We start from the raw sequence: 16,805 nt of genomic DNA on the forward strand, positions 1-16,805 counted from the left end.
GAAGCTGATGTCTTTATACCTGCCCCTCCCCCAGCAGCTGGGACGTGTAAGTGCCCCCCAAACACTGGTAGCATGACTTGCGTGGGTCTTACTCCCTTGTGGACTGCGACCCCCAGTACAGTCAGCTCCAGTCACACAGGTACCTCTGGTGCCCAGAATAGGCACTGCTAGCACACTGACCCCTCTGCCTGGAACGTTCTGCCCTCTCTAACTCCCCTTTGCCTTGGTGCCTCCTTCAGAAAGCTGTCCCTCCCCCTGATCAGGAGGCCCCCCCCACCTCGGCCCCCCTCAATAGTCCCAGGAATTCCACCTGCTCTTCCACTCTCCCCTCCCCCTCCAGGCTTTGCCCCCCATTTCGGGAGCTGAAGACACAACAGAGGGGGCCTTAGAGTTGGTTGAATTCCGCAAAATGGATTTGGTTCTTGCAGATTGCCCAGCAGTGCCCTGCAAGAGCTGGCACACACGAGGTCCAGCCCGCACGGGTTCATCCACTGCGGGCCGCCTTCCAGAGCTCGGCAGGCAGGCCCCCGGGGAAGGTCCCTCATTGCCAAAAGCAAATAGGCCGCCCAGGGAAGTTTTGCTCTGCGTCACACCCACCTCTGGATGGCTGCCCATCTTCCTGCCAGAAACCGCAGGCCCGCTGGAGCTGCCCAGAGTCCGAGCCATGGGGTTTGGGAGGACTTGGGTCGGCTGTGCAAAGGGGGTGTCAGCTGAGTACTTCCTGGACCAACAGCCCCCGCTGGGGTCGGGCAGAGGGTCTGGGGCAGGGCTGCAGCGGCTCCAGCTGCAGCTTGGGAAGGCCCTCTTGGGCTGGGAGGAGCTAGAGAGGTCCCTGCCAGCCTGTCACAGGCTCTCAGTGCTGGCACTGGCTCTGGCAGTCATACACACACACACACACACACTGGCAAGCACCCCCTTGGTGACCTCCACGGTCTCACCTTCAGGTAAATGGGCTCATCAATGGGAGGCTGAGGATGGGAGAGAAATAGGACTACGAAGGCAGCGTGTGTGTGCGCACGCGTATGTGTGTGTGTGTGTGGTGTGTGTGCCTGGGAGTGACCTCACAGCTGCCGGAACATAAAGACTTACAGGTCCTGCCTCCCAGGCTCAAAGCTGGCTCCGTGGGGAACACGGTGACATGGGAGGCACAGCACAGACTCTCATCCTGGCCTTCTCCCTCCTCTGCCTCCTCTCCAAGGTAAGGCCCTCCCCCGCCCCCCAGCCCAGAAACGTACTGCTGGCTTCCTGGGTGTGGTGGGGGAGGGGAGAATCCCTGCAGGCCTCCTGTGCTGGGCTCAGCCCCGCTTCCCTCCCTGGTGCCCAGACAGCTGTCTCTGGCCAGCTCTGCTGTGTGACCTCAGACCCATCCCTTCCCCTCTCTGAGCCTCAGCTGCCTCGTCAGTTGCGTGGATAAAATGTGCATGAGGCCTTGGTGAAGGTCATATATCAGAGTCCATTGAAAGGGCTCAGCACAGGATCTGGCATGTGGCGAATGTTTAAAAGAGGACTTTCGTGATTATCGCCTCTGAGCCCCTCTCCAAAGAAGTGGGTGTCCTCATGATAAACAGGGAGACTCAAGACAAGGTCTGCTTTGCCTATGAGCTAGGATTCGAGTGGATGATGGTGTCTGGCTGATTGGAAGCTTCGCCTGCTGACCCCAGCTGGAGGGGGATGCGGGGCAGCCCCATGGAATAACGACCTTCTCTCATGGGATATTTTCACAGGGCTTGTGGAACATCTAGCTTGCCTAGCATGCCCAACGACCCCATCAGCCATGATTATTTTCTGTTTTCAGTCAAGTAAGGCTCAGAGAGGGTAAGCCACTTGCCCCAAACCACACAGCATCAGAGCAATAGAGGCAGTAGAGCCCCGGAGAGACCTGGGTGTGGGTGAGTGGGGACCGCCGTCAGCGCCCCTCCACCCTCAACCTGGACCAAGGCCACAGTGCTGAGTCTGCCATCACCTTAGTGAATGCCAGGCTCCCGGTGTCCTGGAGACTGGCCCCGCCACAAGCCATGATCTCATGGTATTTTCATGCTCCTTTGAGGATCACAGGAACTTCTCTCTCCCGGGTCTAAGCAGTGGCTGGGGGAAGGCTGAGGACCTGCTGACATCCCAGTCCTGCTGTCTGTTCTCCCAAAGGGAAGGAGCAGGACCTGAGGCCGGGGAGGGGGGGGGTGCTTGGTACTTAGAGCAGGGGACTCGGGGATCTGCACCTGGGGTTAAATGAAAGGTCGAGGTGAAGCCGTCCTAGACCCACGGTTCACCTCCCTCCCCTGACCCCCCGCATCTCTATTCTTCCCCAGTCCCAGGGAGCCAGGCAGCATCCTGCGTGGAGCATGACTTAGAAGTGCCCATGAAAGCCACGATAATCCTCAGAGGGAGAATCCTAAGTCTTCCAGGCAGGCTATGAGCTCCTGGGCTCAGGCCTATGGACAGGGACAGGCGGTAGAGACCTGGAAACAAGCCAAGCCACATCGACCAAGAGCGGGCTGTGACCTCATTAAATAAATCCCTGTCACAACTCCAAGACAGGTGGTCTCCACCCCATCTTACTGAGGAGGAAACGGCTCCCTCTCCATGGAGCAGTGAAGAGTCCAAGGTCCCACAGCAAGTCAGTGGTAGAACGTGGCTTTCAACTCTTGCCTGGAAGATGCCCAGCCCAGGGCTCTTGCCCCCTTGGGACCACCTCAAGGGTCTAGGGAAACCAAGTATGTGATGGGACAAGTCGAACATCGGGATGCGGTGGTTAGAAAGGACGGGGGTGGGGTGCCAGGGAGGGCCACTCTCTCCGTGCCTATGCTAAAACACCTTCCCTGACTTGTTGTCATCTCTCTTGAACAAATGGGTAAGTTGAGGCAGAGGCTAAGCTGGCATCGGGGCCACTAGGGACAAGAGGGAGGTGTGACAATTAAGAGCCTGGGCCTTGGATTCCCATGAACCTGAATTCTGATCCTGGCTCTACCTCTTACTGGTGATGTCTACACTGCTTTAAGCTTCAGTTTCCTCATCTTTAAAATGGGCATAATGCTGGTACCTCACACTGGAGGGTTAAACTGGCACATTAAAACTCCCGGCACTCTGTGTGCTTATGGTGAGTGTCAGCCATGGTCATCAGAGCTATCAGTGGTCCTTCTAGCATATGAAGACCTGCAGATCCAGCCCCTGTCAAGCTTGCCTGGTAGAGAGAACCCAAAGTGAGGACCCAGGTGCCAAGCAGAAGACTTATGTCCTGGCAGCCTGGCTTCTAAGGAGGCACCCAGGAGCCAGTTCTGGTCAAGGGCTCCACACTTCCCACCAACCCAGGAAGCTCAACCTCTGGTTTGGAGGGGAGCCCCAACGTCCAGCTGATTGCTTCTCAGGTCAATTCCATAGGAATCACCTCTGAATTTATTAAAATGCAGAATTAGATTCATAAAGAAGGGCCCTAGGTGATGAATTCCTAGGACACTTCCAGGTGATGCTGATGCTGCTGGTCCAGACCAGACTTTGAGGGGTGAGGCTAGACTATCTTCTCTAAAATCTAGTATCACCCCGTCTCCTGCCTGAAATGCCTGCGGAGATAGGAACTCACTCTCCTGAGGCTCTAGGCACAGAGCTGCCCACTGGCTTCCATTATTACCCATGCCTCCCAGTCGGCCACCCCACCAGAGGCCGGTCTGCCAGTGTGGGGCGGCCTCTTGTGGCCACAATGGGAACTGCAGAGAGGTTTGTAGGACTGGGAGTCCAAGGGGTGGGGCAAGGTGGGGATTAGGGCAAAGAGGTCATTGTCTGCTTTGGGGCCACACAGGCCATATAAGGTCATTAGTTTCATCTTCCTAAACTGCTAGTCTTCCATCCACCAAGGATCCACAGATAGGGCCACTGGTAACATCTCCTTTTTTTAGGGCCGCACCTGCGGCACATGGAAGTGGCCAGGCTAGGGGTTGAATCAGATCTACAGCTGCCAGCCTATGCCACAGGCACAGCAACGCCAGATCCGAGCCTCGTCTGTGACCTACACCACAGCTCATGGCAATGCCAGATCCTTAACCCACTGAGTGGGCCCAGGAATCGGCCCACATCCTCATGGTTACTGGTTAGGTTCGTTTCCACCAAGCTACAACGGAAACGCTGACATCTTTTCTTAAAATTATTATTATTTTTAATTACAGTTGATTTACAATGTGCTGTCGATTTCTGCTGTAACCACTGGTAAAATTTTGAATTGATGCATGGCCCTTCGTCCCCACCTTCCAATGGACATGTGGGGAGCACAGGGCATCTGGTTTCTGGTTTGGTTGTTTCTCTGTTCTGAGTGGGGAGAGGTATTCAGAACACTTGGGTTGACACCCTGAGCTTGCCCCTGGAGAAGGGTCCCTGACTGAGACTCTTCCCTATCACAGGAAAAGCCCCTGAGTCCTCAAGAGGGAAGCAGGCTCCTGGCTCTGCAGCTAGTCCACTGTGATTTTGTCCCTTCCTCTCCACGGAGCTCAATTGTCCCCCTTTGTACATGGCAGGGGGAGGGGGAAAGACTGGAGCAGAGGTGCCATAACTTACCTGTACCTCAGAAGCTCCCAGATGGCTTGTTAAAAACATAGATTCCAGGGCCCTGACTCTGGAAAGTTCTTATTTGGTAAATCCCAGAGGAAGCCTGTGGGTTGGCATTCCACCAAGTTTCCTGGCCAATTTGATGCTTATCCTGAAACATATTCTGGATCGTTCCAAAGATCAAAAATATCCATGATGCTATTTGATTTATCAGCTCTCAAGATAAATATCCACAGATCACCTGCTATAAAATGTAGACTACTCTGTCCTTTTAATTCTTCGTTTTATGGCTTTAGCCTTCCTCTAAGTTCCTAGAAGGCAGAATCTAAGCCCCTTACTGTAACTGACCATGACAATGATCATAGCCAAACACATGGAGCCTCTCCTGCAGGCCAGGCTGTGGCTAAAGGTGTAACATGCGTCCTTTCATGCACTCCTCAAAATAATCCTCTTAGGGAGCTCCCTTCGTGGCTCAGTGGTTAACGAACTTGCCTAGAATCCATGAGGATGTGGGTTCGATCCTTGGCCTCGCTCAGTGGGTTAAGAATCTGGCGTTGCTGTGAGCTGATCCAGTGTTGCTGTGAGCTGTGGTGTAGGTCACAGATGAGGCTCGGATCTGGCGTTTCTGTGCCTGTGGTGTAGGCCGGCAGCTGTAGCTCTGATTCAACCCCTCGCCTGGGAACTTTCATATGCTGCAGGTCCGGCCCTTAAAAAAAGAAAGAAAATAATCTCTTAGTTAATATCACTGTCCCCTTTTCACAGATGAGGAAACTGAGGTTCAGAGAGCTTAAGTAACTTTCCCAAGGCCCTCAGCTAATAAGAGGCAGAGCCCTTGCTCATGACCTCCGTGCCAGGCTGCCTCTCAGGGAGTGCTGTAGGACTGCCAGTGTTCAAGGCCAACTCTATGTGACCTCGACACTGCTCGGCCTGGCAGAGGAGGAGTCAGTTGTGAGGGTCTCACTGCCCACCTTGAATGACCATGGCTGAGTGAGGTCTCTGTCTCTGCAGGTGTGTGCCCAGCTATGCCCCACACCATGTGCCTGTCCATGGCCACCACCCCGATGCCCACCGGGGGTGCCCCTGGTGCTGGACGGCTGCAACTGCTGCCGGGTATGTGCACGGCGGCTGGGGGAGCCCTGCGACCACCTCCACATCTGCGACTCCAGCCAGGGCCTGGTCTGCCAGCTCGGGGCGGGCCCTGGCAGCCGGGGGGCCGTGTGCCTCTGTAAGCAGGTTTGCGGGACTGATGGACGGGAATATGGGGCGGGGGTGGGGGGGAGTCAAGGCCATGGAGTCCTGAGTCTAAGAGAAGCCCTTCTCTCCCCACCTCCCTTCAGGTGCACCATCCACCCCAGCCAAACCTGGTGCCTCAAGTCACTCAAGCCCACTCCCCACTTCTCCCCTTTTGTCTTTGCTCAGCTCCTACCCACCACCCAAACAGCCTCCCCTCCTCCCTGCCTGTCCAGATCATAGCCGACTTTCAAACCCAAGCACAAACACCTCCTCCCCTGAGCAGCCCTCCCAGATTTTTCAAACTAGAAACCATCATCCCCTTTTCAGAGCCTCACAACACTCTTGGGCAAATGAAAGGGCCACTTCTTATTTCGGGCATAACAAGTGTCAGGCACTGTGCTAAGCACTCACCTCCCAAGTCACATAATCCTCATAGTAATCCTAAGTACTTTCAGACCCATTTTATAGATGAGGAAACTGAGGCTCAGCAACACGAATGGACCTGTTTAATGTTACACAGCTGCGGACTGAGTCAAACAGGCTCTAAAGCAGCATTTGGTTCTGTCTTCTGGGATTGGGGGCCCCTGGACCACTGTTTGAATCCTGAGTTTGCTCTTTGCTAGTGACCTTGAGCAGGTTACGCATGGGGGCTGTGGTACGCTCTGGGGCTTTAGATCAGGGTCTCTCAACTTTGCTCGAGGGACATCTGGGACTGGCTAATTCTTTGTTGGGGAGGCTGTCCTGTGCATGGGAGGACTTTAAGCAGCACCCCTGGTCTCTCTACTCATTAGACGCTAGTAGCCCCCCCACCCCAGCAGGTTGTGACACTCCATCTTCAGATATTACCAAATATCCCCAAATCACCCCCAATTGAGAACCACTGCTTTAGAGAAATAGAAGAGGTAAGAAACTGTTCTGTTCTCTTTTTTAAATGTTTAGTAATAAGTGTTTCAGGGAGTTCCCATCGTGGCGCAGTGGTTAACGAATCCAACTAGGAACCACAAGGTTGCAGGTTTGATCCCTGGCCTTGCTCAGTGGGTTAAGGACCCGGTGTTGCCATGACCTGTGGTGTAGGTTGCAGGTGTCACTCGGATCCCACGTTGCTGTGGCTGTGATGTAGGCCAGTGGCTACAGCTCTGATTAGACCCCTAGCCTGGGAAACTCCATATGCTGTGGGAGTGGCCCAAGAAATAGCAAAAAGACAAATAATAATAATAATAATAGTAAGTGTTTCAGGAGTTCCCTGGTGGCTCAGCTGGTTAATGATCTGTGTTATCATTGTTGTGGCGCAGGTTTGATCCCTGCCCTGGGAACTTCCACATGCCTGTGCGTGACCAAAAATTTAAAAATAAAAGATATATTATTAAAAAAAATAATAAGTGTTTCAGAGCAATTTACCACTCTCATCCATGTACATGTTACGCTCAAATAAAAAAAAAAAAAAAGAACAAGAGAGAGAAGTCCATGAATTGTTGACAATAAGCCCACCTATAGGAAAAACCTTGTTAAAAAGAAAAACAATACTTAGAAACATAAAGTCATCTAAAAATAATAAGTCCCTGTTAAATCCTTTAAAAAAAAAATCAGGGGAGTATAATAATGAGAAAAGAGTGATGTGTTTTATAAACTTATAGATGATTGCTAGTAAAAATGTATCTAAAGAAAAAATTAGCTACAGGCTATTATTTGGATTATAGCCATGACACAGGTGAAGCCCTTGGCAGAATTTATTTACTGAATATGTGCCTATACTTACCATATGCCAGGCACTAGGAGTTTCACAAATATCACCTCCTTTAATCTCTCAGCAACCAGAAGAGGTAAGTCATAATGTCACACTCATTTTTTAAATGCGGGGGGTGGGGAAGGAAAGAGGCACAGAGAGGTTAAGTAACTTGCCCAAGGTCACACAGCTTCTAAGTGGCTGAGCTGGGATTTGAACTCGGGGACCTGGCTCCACAATATTTGTCTCTATCGCTCTACTGCCTGAAGCTCAGGATGAGGTTAGTACCTAGTGGCTGTTATCGTCATTAAGTTTATTAAGGGGCTTTTCTTGTTCCACCTTGATTCAGACTTGAAATAACTAGAGGCCAAGGATTGACTTGATCCTTGTGTTCCTCCCTGCAACTTCCAGCCCTGGTCAGGCACAACAGTGGGCGCTCACGCATGTTCAACGATTGGAACTGAATTTGGAGGCTGGGAGCCGGGGAAGCCACAGGTGGGCCAGAGCCAGCTGAGACCGCACAGAGGCTGAGTCTAGGTCTTGGCTCTGGAGGGAACGTGCTGCCCCAAAGCTCTCCTCTCCCTCACTGCTTGGACAGCCCTTCTCTCAGGATCCCCTCCAAGGTGCACGAGTGTCTATCACAAGCTCCGGATCTCCCCTGCTTTAAACACGCAGCTTCCCCAGCTCAGTCCAGCACGTCTCCATCCTTCCTGTGGCTCAACCTTGAAAGTTTGGAGTCATTCTTCTTTCTTCCACACCCCATGCACTACCAACCAGCAAATTCTTTTCCACGGGTGCAGCACACGGAAGTTCCCAGGCTAGCAGTCAAATCAGAGCTGCAGCTGCCGGCCTGTATCACAGCCACAGCAATGCCAGATCCAGGCCACCTCTGTGACCTACACCATAGCTCATGGCAATGCTGGATCTGTAACCCACTGAGCGCTGCCAGGGATTGAACCTGCCTCCTCATGAAGACAATGTTGGGTACTTAACCTGCTGAGCCACAGCAGGAACTCCAACAACCAGCAAATTCTTTACCGTATTTCCAGAATCCAACATTTCTCAGTCCCCTGACTGCTACCACCCTGTCTGAGTCCCATCGTTACACATCTGGATTTTGCAGATGCCCCGAATGGTCTCCCCACTCCTGTCCTTGGTCTCTAGTCTATTCTCAACATAAGAGCCTGAGAACGCCTTTTTTTTTTTTTTTTTTTTTTTTTTTTTTTTTTTTTTTTTCCCTTTCCTAGGGCTTCTCCCGCGGCATATGGAGGTTCCCAGTCTAGGGGTCGAATCAGAGCTGTAGCCACCAGCCTACACCACAGCCACAGCAATGTGGGATCCGAGCCATGTCTGCAACCTATACCACAGCTCATGGCAATGCTGGTTCCTTAACCCACTGAGCAAGGCCAGGGATCGAACCCACAACCTCATGGTTCCTAGTCGGATTCATTAACCACTGAGCCACGATGGGAACTCCGTCTTCTTTTTTTATTTAATGACCGCACCTGCAGCATAGGAACGTTTTCCCGGCCAGGGATTAAATCCAACCCACAGCTGTGAATCCTTTAACCCACTGCTCCGGCTGGGGATCGAACCCATACCCGTGCCGCAACCTGAGCAGCTGCAGTCAGATTCTTAATCCACTGCACCACAGTGGGAACTTTAAGTCTCTTTTAAATACATAAATCAGGTCACAGATCCTGCCCCTCCTCTGCCTAACAGCCTCCAACAGCCTCCCATCTTCTCAGAGTAGGAGCTGACACCCACAAGATCCTACTCCCGTTTCCTCTCTGACCACAGCTAACTCCTTCTCTCCCACCTGCTCTCTGCTCCAGCCACACTGGCCTCCCTGCTGCCCCTTAAATGCCCCAGGCACACTCTCACCTCAGGGCCTTTGCACTGGCTGTTCCTGCTACCAGCATTCTTTTCCCCAGATTATCTGTAAGGCAAGTTCCCTCGCTGCCTTCGCGTCCTTGCCCAAATATCACCTTGTCATTAACGCCTTCCCTGATCACCACACTTTAAAACGACAACCCTGCCCCCCTCTTTAACCCTGCCCTCCTTTATCTTTCTAGCACTAATCCCCATCTGACACCACAAACAAACCCTACTTGTTTCCTGTGTTTATTCCGCTAGAACAAAAGCTCCACTGAGGGCAGGATCTTGGCCCGTCTTGGTCATTGCTGTATCACAAGTTGCCTCGCACGATGTATGGCACAAAGTAGGCACTCAATAAATAATTGTTGAACTTGTGAATAATAACAACAGTTCCGGTGGGGCCAGCAATAACAGGCCGTGTTTATGGAGCATGTACCGCGAGCAAGCCCTTTGCGTACATGATTTCATTGTAGCCTTAATAATGCGGGCAAAATCCTGAGGATAATGATAGATCCTATTATGATCTCTATGTTGCAGATGAGGGAACTGGGGCTCAGAGAGGTGAAGTCACCTGCCTAAGGTCACACAGTATGCAAATTGCTGCGGGTAAAAACAAAGAAACACACAAACAAAAAACCTGTTATTCCTTTTCCTGCAAGGGACTCTCAGAGGGAAAGACGGATGCAGAAATTACCAGACAACAGCATTGTGGCCTGAAGCTATTTGGGGGAAGTTTTGGATAAAGGGGCCATTGGAATGGGTCTGGAAGGAGGAGTAGGGTTTTGGCAGGGGTACGTGCACTTTGCTTTGGGCACCTCCCAAAGAAAGTACATTTGGAGGTGCGTCATGGTGTCTGGGACCAGGCACCCAGACCCCAGGGTGGGGAGCAGCTGCCTAGGGATCATTAGCCCCACCCTGATCCCAACCAGCTCTGAGCTGCAGGACCCAGGAGACGTGCCGGGAAACATGCTAAAATTATCTCCCCCTCCAACCATCTTTCCTAAACAAGCCCTCTGTTGACCAGGTCATCCCAGATACCAGGAGACCCCAAGGTTGCTGCCCCAGGAGTCTGGCTGGGAGACCCAGGCTGGGGATATGCATTAAGGTGCAGCTGCTCCTGTGGTTTCTTGGAAACCAGTGGCCACATGGTCCAGGCAACAAGTTGAGGGTTTGGTGCCCAAGGGATGTGTCCTGGAAGGAGTGAGGAGAGAGGGCTGCCACTGGTCCTGTCCTCTGCAGAGGACACGGCATCACCTACGCCCAGTCAGTGAGCATCTCCTTCATCCCAGGCCTGGGGCCAAATGCTTTAAGTACACTAGCTCCTTAGATCCTCCAATGAGGCTCAGAGAGGTGAACTTACCCCAGATCCCATTACCCCAGTTCGCACAGCCAGCAAGCAGGGAACTGGGCTTTGAACCCAGGTCTGTGGGGTTCCAAAATTTCTGCAGGTATACGGACCTATTCGAGGTTTTTCTCAGAAGACCTGGGAAAACCAGCTTCCCAGGAGTCCTCTGCCCCAGACCCAGCTGCAGTGCCACCCACAACTCTGGGAAACCCTCTCAATGGTTCTTTCCTCTGTGCTTCCTGAGTAGCTGGATTACGCCTCTCCAGGGCTCCTACTCTATTCTGTCTTGGGACGTGGAGATGAATACTCTTGGCCCCAGCCCTGAAGGAGTTCATGGCCAGTGCAGGAAGAGGCCATAGGCCCATATGTTGAGGGTCTCATCCAAAGGGTGTTTCTTTTTTTTTTTTTTAATTTTTATTTTATCTTTTTGTTTTTTTAGAGCTGTGCCCATGGCACATGGAGGCTCCCAGGCTAGGGGTCGAATTGGAGCTGTAGCTGCCGACCTACATGACAGATGCAGCAAGGGGGATCCGAGCCACGTCTGGGACCTACACCACTGCTCATGGCAATGCTTGATCCTTAACCCACTGAGCAGGGCCAGGGATCAAACCCAAGTCCTCTTGGATGCTAGTCAGACATTAACCTCTGAGCCATGATGGGAACTCCCTAAGGGTGTTTCTTAAATACCTATTCTATCCTAGCCCTGTATGAGAGGCTGTGTACACATTATGTTGCTGAAGGTACAAATTCCTGTTCTTATCATTGCTATTGTTTACGTGACTCGGAGAAGTTAAGTCACTTTCCCAAAGTCACACAGCCAGCAAGTTAAGCCCTGACCTGACAGTGATGACTATAGCACAGCAGGTGGACAAGGAACATTTGTTGCATGAAATCTCAGTGTGTATTATCATAGTGGTACCATGATATTTGTAAAAGTATGTTATTATTAATATATAATAATTATGCCTATAATAACAATGAAGCAGCTAGGATCTATTGAAGGCCTCCTTCATGCTGTATTCATTACAAATATCATTTCATTTAGTCTATACCACAGCCTGTGAAATAAGTACCATTAGAACCCACTTTGCAGGTGAAGGAATTAAGAAGTGAAATTGCCTGGCCGAAGTCCACAGCTAATACAGAAGCTCAAATCAAGCCGGTCCTCCAGCAAAGCCTAGTCCAGGAGGCAGTGTGCAGGTGACTGGGCACCATGGGGCAGGAGGCACATTAGGGACTGGAGCCCCCTGCAGCCCAGGTTCTGTAAGGGCACAGCCTCCCTGGACGGATCTGGACCAGCTCTGCAGAGAGGACCCTGTGGGGGACCCGGCCGGACGCAGTCCTGCCCAGAGAGAAGTCGCGGGTCACCGACGGGGGGTGCGCTTTCTGCTCCCCAGGGGGAGAGGATGACGGCAGCTGCGAGGTGAACGGCCGCCTGTACCGGGACGGGGAGACCTTCCAGCCCCACTGCAGGATTCGCTGCCGCTGCGAGGACGGCGGTTTCACCTGCGTGCCCCTGTGCAGTGAGGACGTGCGGCTGCCCAGCTGGGACTGCCCGCACCCCAGGAGGGTGGAGGTCCCCGGCAAGTGCTGCCCCGAGTGGGTGTGCGACCCCCAGCCCCTCCCAGCAAGAGGTGAGTACAGCGCTGGCCGGGGGCGGGGGGGGGGGGGGCTCTTAGGTGAAGGCCACCTGGACACATCGAAGCCAAGGTTTTGCGGACCGAAGCTGGGAGGGGACGGCGACTAAGGGGACATGTTGGAAAGCGGAGTGGAAGGTCACAAGGCCTGTTTACAACGGACAAGACAGGAGGCAGTGGTACAATTATTTTGCTTTTTAGGGCCCCATGCGTGGCACACGCAAGTTCTCAGGCTAGGGGGTCAATCAAAGCCGCAGCAGCCAGCCTACACCACAGCCACAGCAGCACGGGACTCGAGTCACACCTGCGACCTGCACTGTGTGCAGGAATGCCAGATCCTTAACACACTGAGTGAGGCCAGGGATTGAACCCGCATCCTCATGGTTACTAGTTGGGTTCATAGGTTCATAATCCACTGAGCCACAACAGGAACTCCCCAAGTATGTAATTTGAAGACATAAATAATTAAAAGTAAAAACCTGTGGCAGAGTCGGGAGGGGAAAGGAGGGCATGAACCAAATTCTCACATTTCATAGCAGAGGTATAATACAGAGGCATGTTATTATAATACACACTACTATGACACTGATATGGATACATACTAATAACATATTTATATAGTACAAATTAAATATCATATAATATTAATACACTATTATTTGGGTTTCTCAAAAGAGGAACTCAAAACTGAACCAGGAGAAGTGGTTGTCTCTGGGATGTGGGCCTTGGGGTAGGCAGGAAAGACAGACCTCATGCTACAAACTCTTCAGTTTTAGGATTATGTCACTGCTATGTTACTGGGTTTTTAAAAAATTATTATTATGATATGAATACGGCTGTTTTTTTAAGGCAACCATGAAGAGGACATTGGTTCCACAGATGGTGGTGCTACATGAGAGGCAGTAGAGTTCGGTGGGTTAAGCCCAGAGTCTGCCTGGGTTCTGATCCCAGCCTCACTACTTGCTAGCTGTGTGACTCTGAGAAAGTTGCTTAACTACTCTGTGTCTCAGTTCCTCCAGCTGTAAAAGGAGAATGTGGGAAGCTATCTCAAAGAGCGGTTATGAGGCCTGGATGAGTAAATACAAGCAAAGCAGCTCTGACGATGCCTGGCACACAGCATTCCAGGCTATGTTAGCTGGTGTTATCCCCCCAGTGGAAAATAGTACCTCTATTTGTTTACTTAGGAGAATGCCATTGGGTTTGCCTTATGCATAGAAGGCAGGACAGGACACCCTGTATATGCAATTTGATATACACTGTGTGTGTGCACAGGTGTGTCTACAGCTATACAAACCCACATTCATCATACATATGGCACACATGTGTGTAACAGGGTTTCTCAGCCTGGGCACTGGTGACATCTGGGCCGGGTAATTCTTTGTCATGAGGGGCTGTCCTGAGCAGTGTAGGATGTTTAGTGGCACCCCTGCTAGATTCCAGTAGCCCCCACCTCCAGGTATGACCCCAAAGATGTCTCCAGATGTTGCCAGGTTTCTTCCAGGGGAAAAACTGTCCCCCATTAAGAACCACTGGTTATAAAGAACCAGAAGGAAGGGTACTAAAATATGAACAGAATAGGAGTTCCCGTCGTGGCTCAGCAGAAACGAATCTGACTAGCATTCATGAGGATGCAGGTTCAGTCCCTGGCCTTGCTCACTGGGTTAAGGACCCAGTGTTGCCGTGAGCTGTGGTGTAGGTCACAGGTGTGGCTCGGATCCCGCGTTGCTGTGGCTGTGGTGTAGGCCGACAGCTACAGCTCTGATTCGACCCCTAGCCTGGGAACCTCCATATGCCTCAGGTGCAGCCCTAAAAAAACACAAAAAATAAAATAAACAGAACAGAATAAGACTGGAAGAGGAGGAAATGCTAGACCGTGGTGGACCTGACACCTTGTTCCAGACACGACCTTGCAATCACAGCATCCTTCCTGCCAGATCATGGCACCACCGCACACCCAGGCCCCAGCTTCCTTCCTGTAAGAGGCTCCTTATCATAGGTGTTATGAAGGATACAGAAATGAGAAACTCACGGAGTTCCTGTCACGGCTCAGTGGTTAATGAATCCGACCAGGAACCATGAGGATGCAGGTTCGATCCCTGACTTTGCTCAGTGGGTTAAGGATCCGGCGTTGCCATGAGCTGTGGTGCAGGTTGCAGACGCAGCTTGGATCCCGTGTTGCTGTGGCTCTGGCGTAGGCAGGTGGCTACAGCTCCGATTCGACCCCTAGCCTGGGAACCTTCATATGCTGCAGGTGCAGCCCTAAAAAAAAAAAAAAAAAAAAAGAAAAAGAAAGAAATGAGAAACTCAGCATTTACTAGAGGACCATCATGGTCAATGTCATTCTAGTTACCTAATAACCAAAATTTATGAAGTGCTTTCAAGTACCAGGCGCTGTTACACTCTTCACATCCATTATTTTATTCAATCCTAATAACCAACTCTTAGGAAGTTTACACGGGAAGAAATGGAGATCCAGAGAGGCTAAGCAACACGGCCAAGAGTGCACCACAGGCCAGTGGGTGGCTGCCTAAACCAGCCATGATAACCCCTCTTTCTCTCCCCCAGGACCCCAGTTTTCTGGCCTTGTCGCTCCCCCAGTCCCTGGCATCCCCTGCCCAGAATGGAGCACAGCCTGGGGCCCCTGTTCAACCACCTGTGGGCTGGGCGTGGCCACCCGGGTGTCCAACCAGAACCGCTTTTGCCGCCTGGAGACCCAGCGCCGCCTGTGCCTACCTGGACCCTGCCCACCCGCCAGGGGCCACAGCCCATGGAACAGTGCCTTTTAGAGCTGGGCTGAGAATGGAGACTTTGTGTCACCTCCCCAGTGGGCAATCTGGCCTGCCGGCCACCGTCCAGCTTGGGTCTACCATCCGGGCCCTGGAGGAGAGGAGTTCCCAAGCCAGCTGGTCCGTCTGGACCCTGAGCTACAGCCGGATGCATGACCTAGTCCTCCTTCCTGTAACTCACATCCTGGGAGAATGACCAGGCGTCTTCTGGTCCATTCACCGCCTTTATCAAAGATGCACATGGACTTCCAGGAGATGGAAAACCATCTCTCCCCTAAGCATCAGAGGTGGTGCTGGGCTGGGTGGGCTACTTTTCTGGGGGTGCGATGAAGTGGGGCACAGATATTCTGAATCTCCTGCTTCCTTTCCTGGAGAGACGTAAGAACATCCTTGAACATGTGCCTACGTGTCAGGTTTGTGCTGTCTGAGAAAACCCTCCCTTCCCACCCTGGGTGGAATTCAGGGGCTGAATTCTTTCTAAAAAGATCACAAGGTGAAATCACACTACCTTAAAGAAAGCCAGAAAACAGTCCTTAAAGTAATCCATTAAACCCAACTTGTATTAGTAAGAATTAACCTTTCTCGAGCCTCCGCAATGCACCAAACGAAAGCAGACGCTTTATATAAGTTGGTGCTTTGGAATATTTTTGACTAAAGAAAAGCAGAGGAGAATGAAAAATACTTCCCAGGGACTGAAATAAACCAACCTATGTGTGAAATTCCTTTTGAAGTCTCATGTTTTATTGTTTAAGAAAAAAATCCTACATACAAATTTTATATCCTCTTCTATGGCCGACCTGTGTTTGTTTAATAATAAAAACTGTGTTTTCATCAGGATCCAACCAGGAAATTAAGAAACATTGTTGGTATTTAAATAGGGATTTCTTCCTATGAAACTAATTTTACTGAAGGATGATACACAGTTGAAAGCACTGGTCTTAGGCATATGGTTTCAGGAGTCTTTTCTTTTTCTTTCTTTCTTTTTTCTTTTTCTTTTTTTTTTTTTGTCTTTTTGTCTTTTCAGGGCCACACCCGTGGCATATGGAGGTTCCCAGGCTAGGGGTCTAATCGGAGCTACAGCTACCGGCCTACACCACAGCCACAGCAACGCCAGATCCTTAACCCACTGAGTGAGACCAGGGATCGAACCCACAACCTCATGGTTCCTAGTCGGATTTGTTTCCACTGCGCCACGATGGGAACTCCGGTTTCAGGAGTCTTTACAAACGTGCCCACGTAAGTAACCAACACCTCAGTCCAGATGTAAACCATTTCCATCTCAGAAAGTCCCCCTCTAACCTGCTCATCCTGTTGCCCCAAAGGCAACCACAATTCTGACTTCTATCACCAGAGGTGAGTGTTGCCTGTTCTTGAACTTCAGGTAAATAGAGCCACAGAGTAGGTATTCATTAATGAATGGCTCCTTTCCCACCATACCAGCCCTTGGGGGTGGAAGGGCACAGGGAGGGCAGAGCCCAGAAGCTGGGACCAGAAGGTGAAAGATGGAATCACCATGGGAGGTGTGACCCAGCAGAAATGAATCTGACCAGTATCCGTGAGGATGCGGGTTCGATCCCTGGCCTCACTCAGTGGGCTGGGGATCTGGCATTGCCGTGAGCTGTGGTGTAGGTCGCAGACACAACTCGGATCCCGTGTTGCTGTGGCTGTGGTGT

The 16,805-nt window shown here is 51.4% G+C and overlaps 1 protein-coding gene across 2 annotated transcripts; it reads left to right on the forward strand.

The window, feature by feature from the left end:
• Nucleotides 1-652: 652 nt before the first annotated feature.
• CCN5 (cellular communication network factor 5) lies at nt 653-15,851 on the forward strand. 2 transcript variants are annotated; one of them, XM_003134453.5, is made up of 5 exons: nt 653-944; nt 1,106-1,198; nt 5,539-5,755; nt 12,107-12,343; nt 14,912-15,851. In XM_003134453.5, the coding sequence occupies exons 2-5, from the start codon at nt 1,139-1,141 to the stop codon at nt 15,130-15,132; spliced, it is 735 nt and encodes a 244-aa protein (XP_003134501.2). In that variant the 5' UTR covers nt 653-944; nt 1,106-1,138; the 3' UTR covers nt 15,133-15,851. The 2 variants fall into 2 exon arrangements, with proteins under 2 accessions (XP_003134501.2, XP_003134500.2); XM_003134452.5 differs by lacking the exon at nt 653-944 and having other exon boundaries at nt 1,043-1,198.
• The last annotated feature ends 954 nt before the right edge of the window (nt 15,852-16,805 follow it).

Source organism: Sus scrofa, chromosome 17 (genome assembly GCF_054392235.1).
Source record: "Sus scrofa isolate SSC_HxYL_T2T_F1_AM1 chromosome 17, Sscrofa_HxYL_maternal_Yorkshire_Landrace_v2.0, whole genome shotgun sequence".
Taxonomy (NCBI): Eukaryota; Metazoa; Chordata; class Mammalia; order Artiodactyla; family Suidae; genus Sus; species Sus scrofa.

Bases quoted from the DNA above. Each gene is read 5' to 3' on its own strand.
- CCN5 (XM_003134453.5), top strand. From the start codon at position 1,139: ATGGGAGGCACAGCACAGACTCTCATCCTGGCCTTCTCCCTCCTCTGC. The intron at 5,756-12,106 runs GTAAGCAGGTTT...TCTGCTCCCCAG, and splicing joins CCGGGGGGCCGTGTGCCTCT to GGGGAGAGGATGACGGCAGC. The intron at 12,344-14,911 runs GTGAGTACAGCG...TCTCTCCCCCAG, and splicing joins CCAGCCCCTCCCAGCAAGAG to GACCCCAGTTTTCTGGCCTT.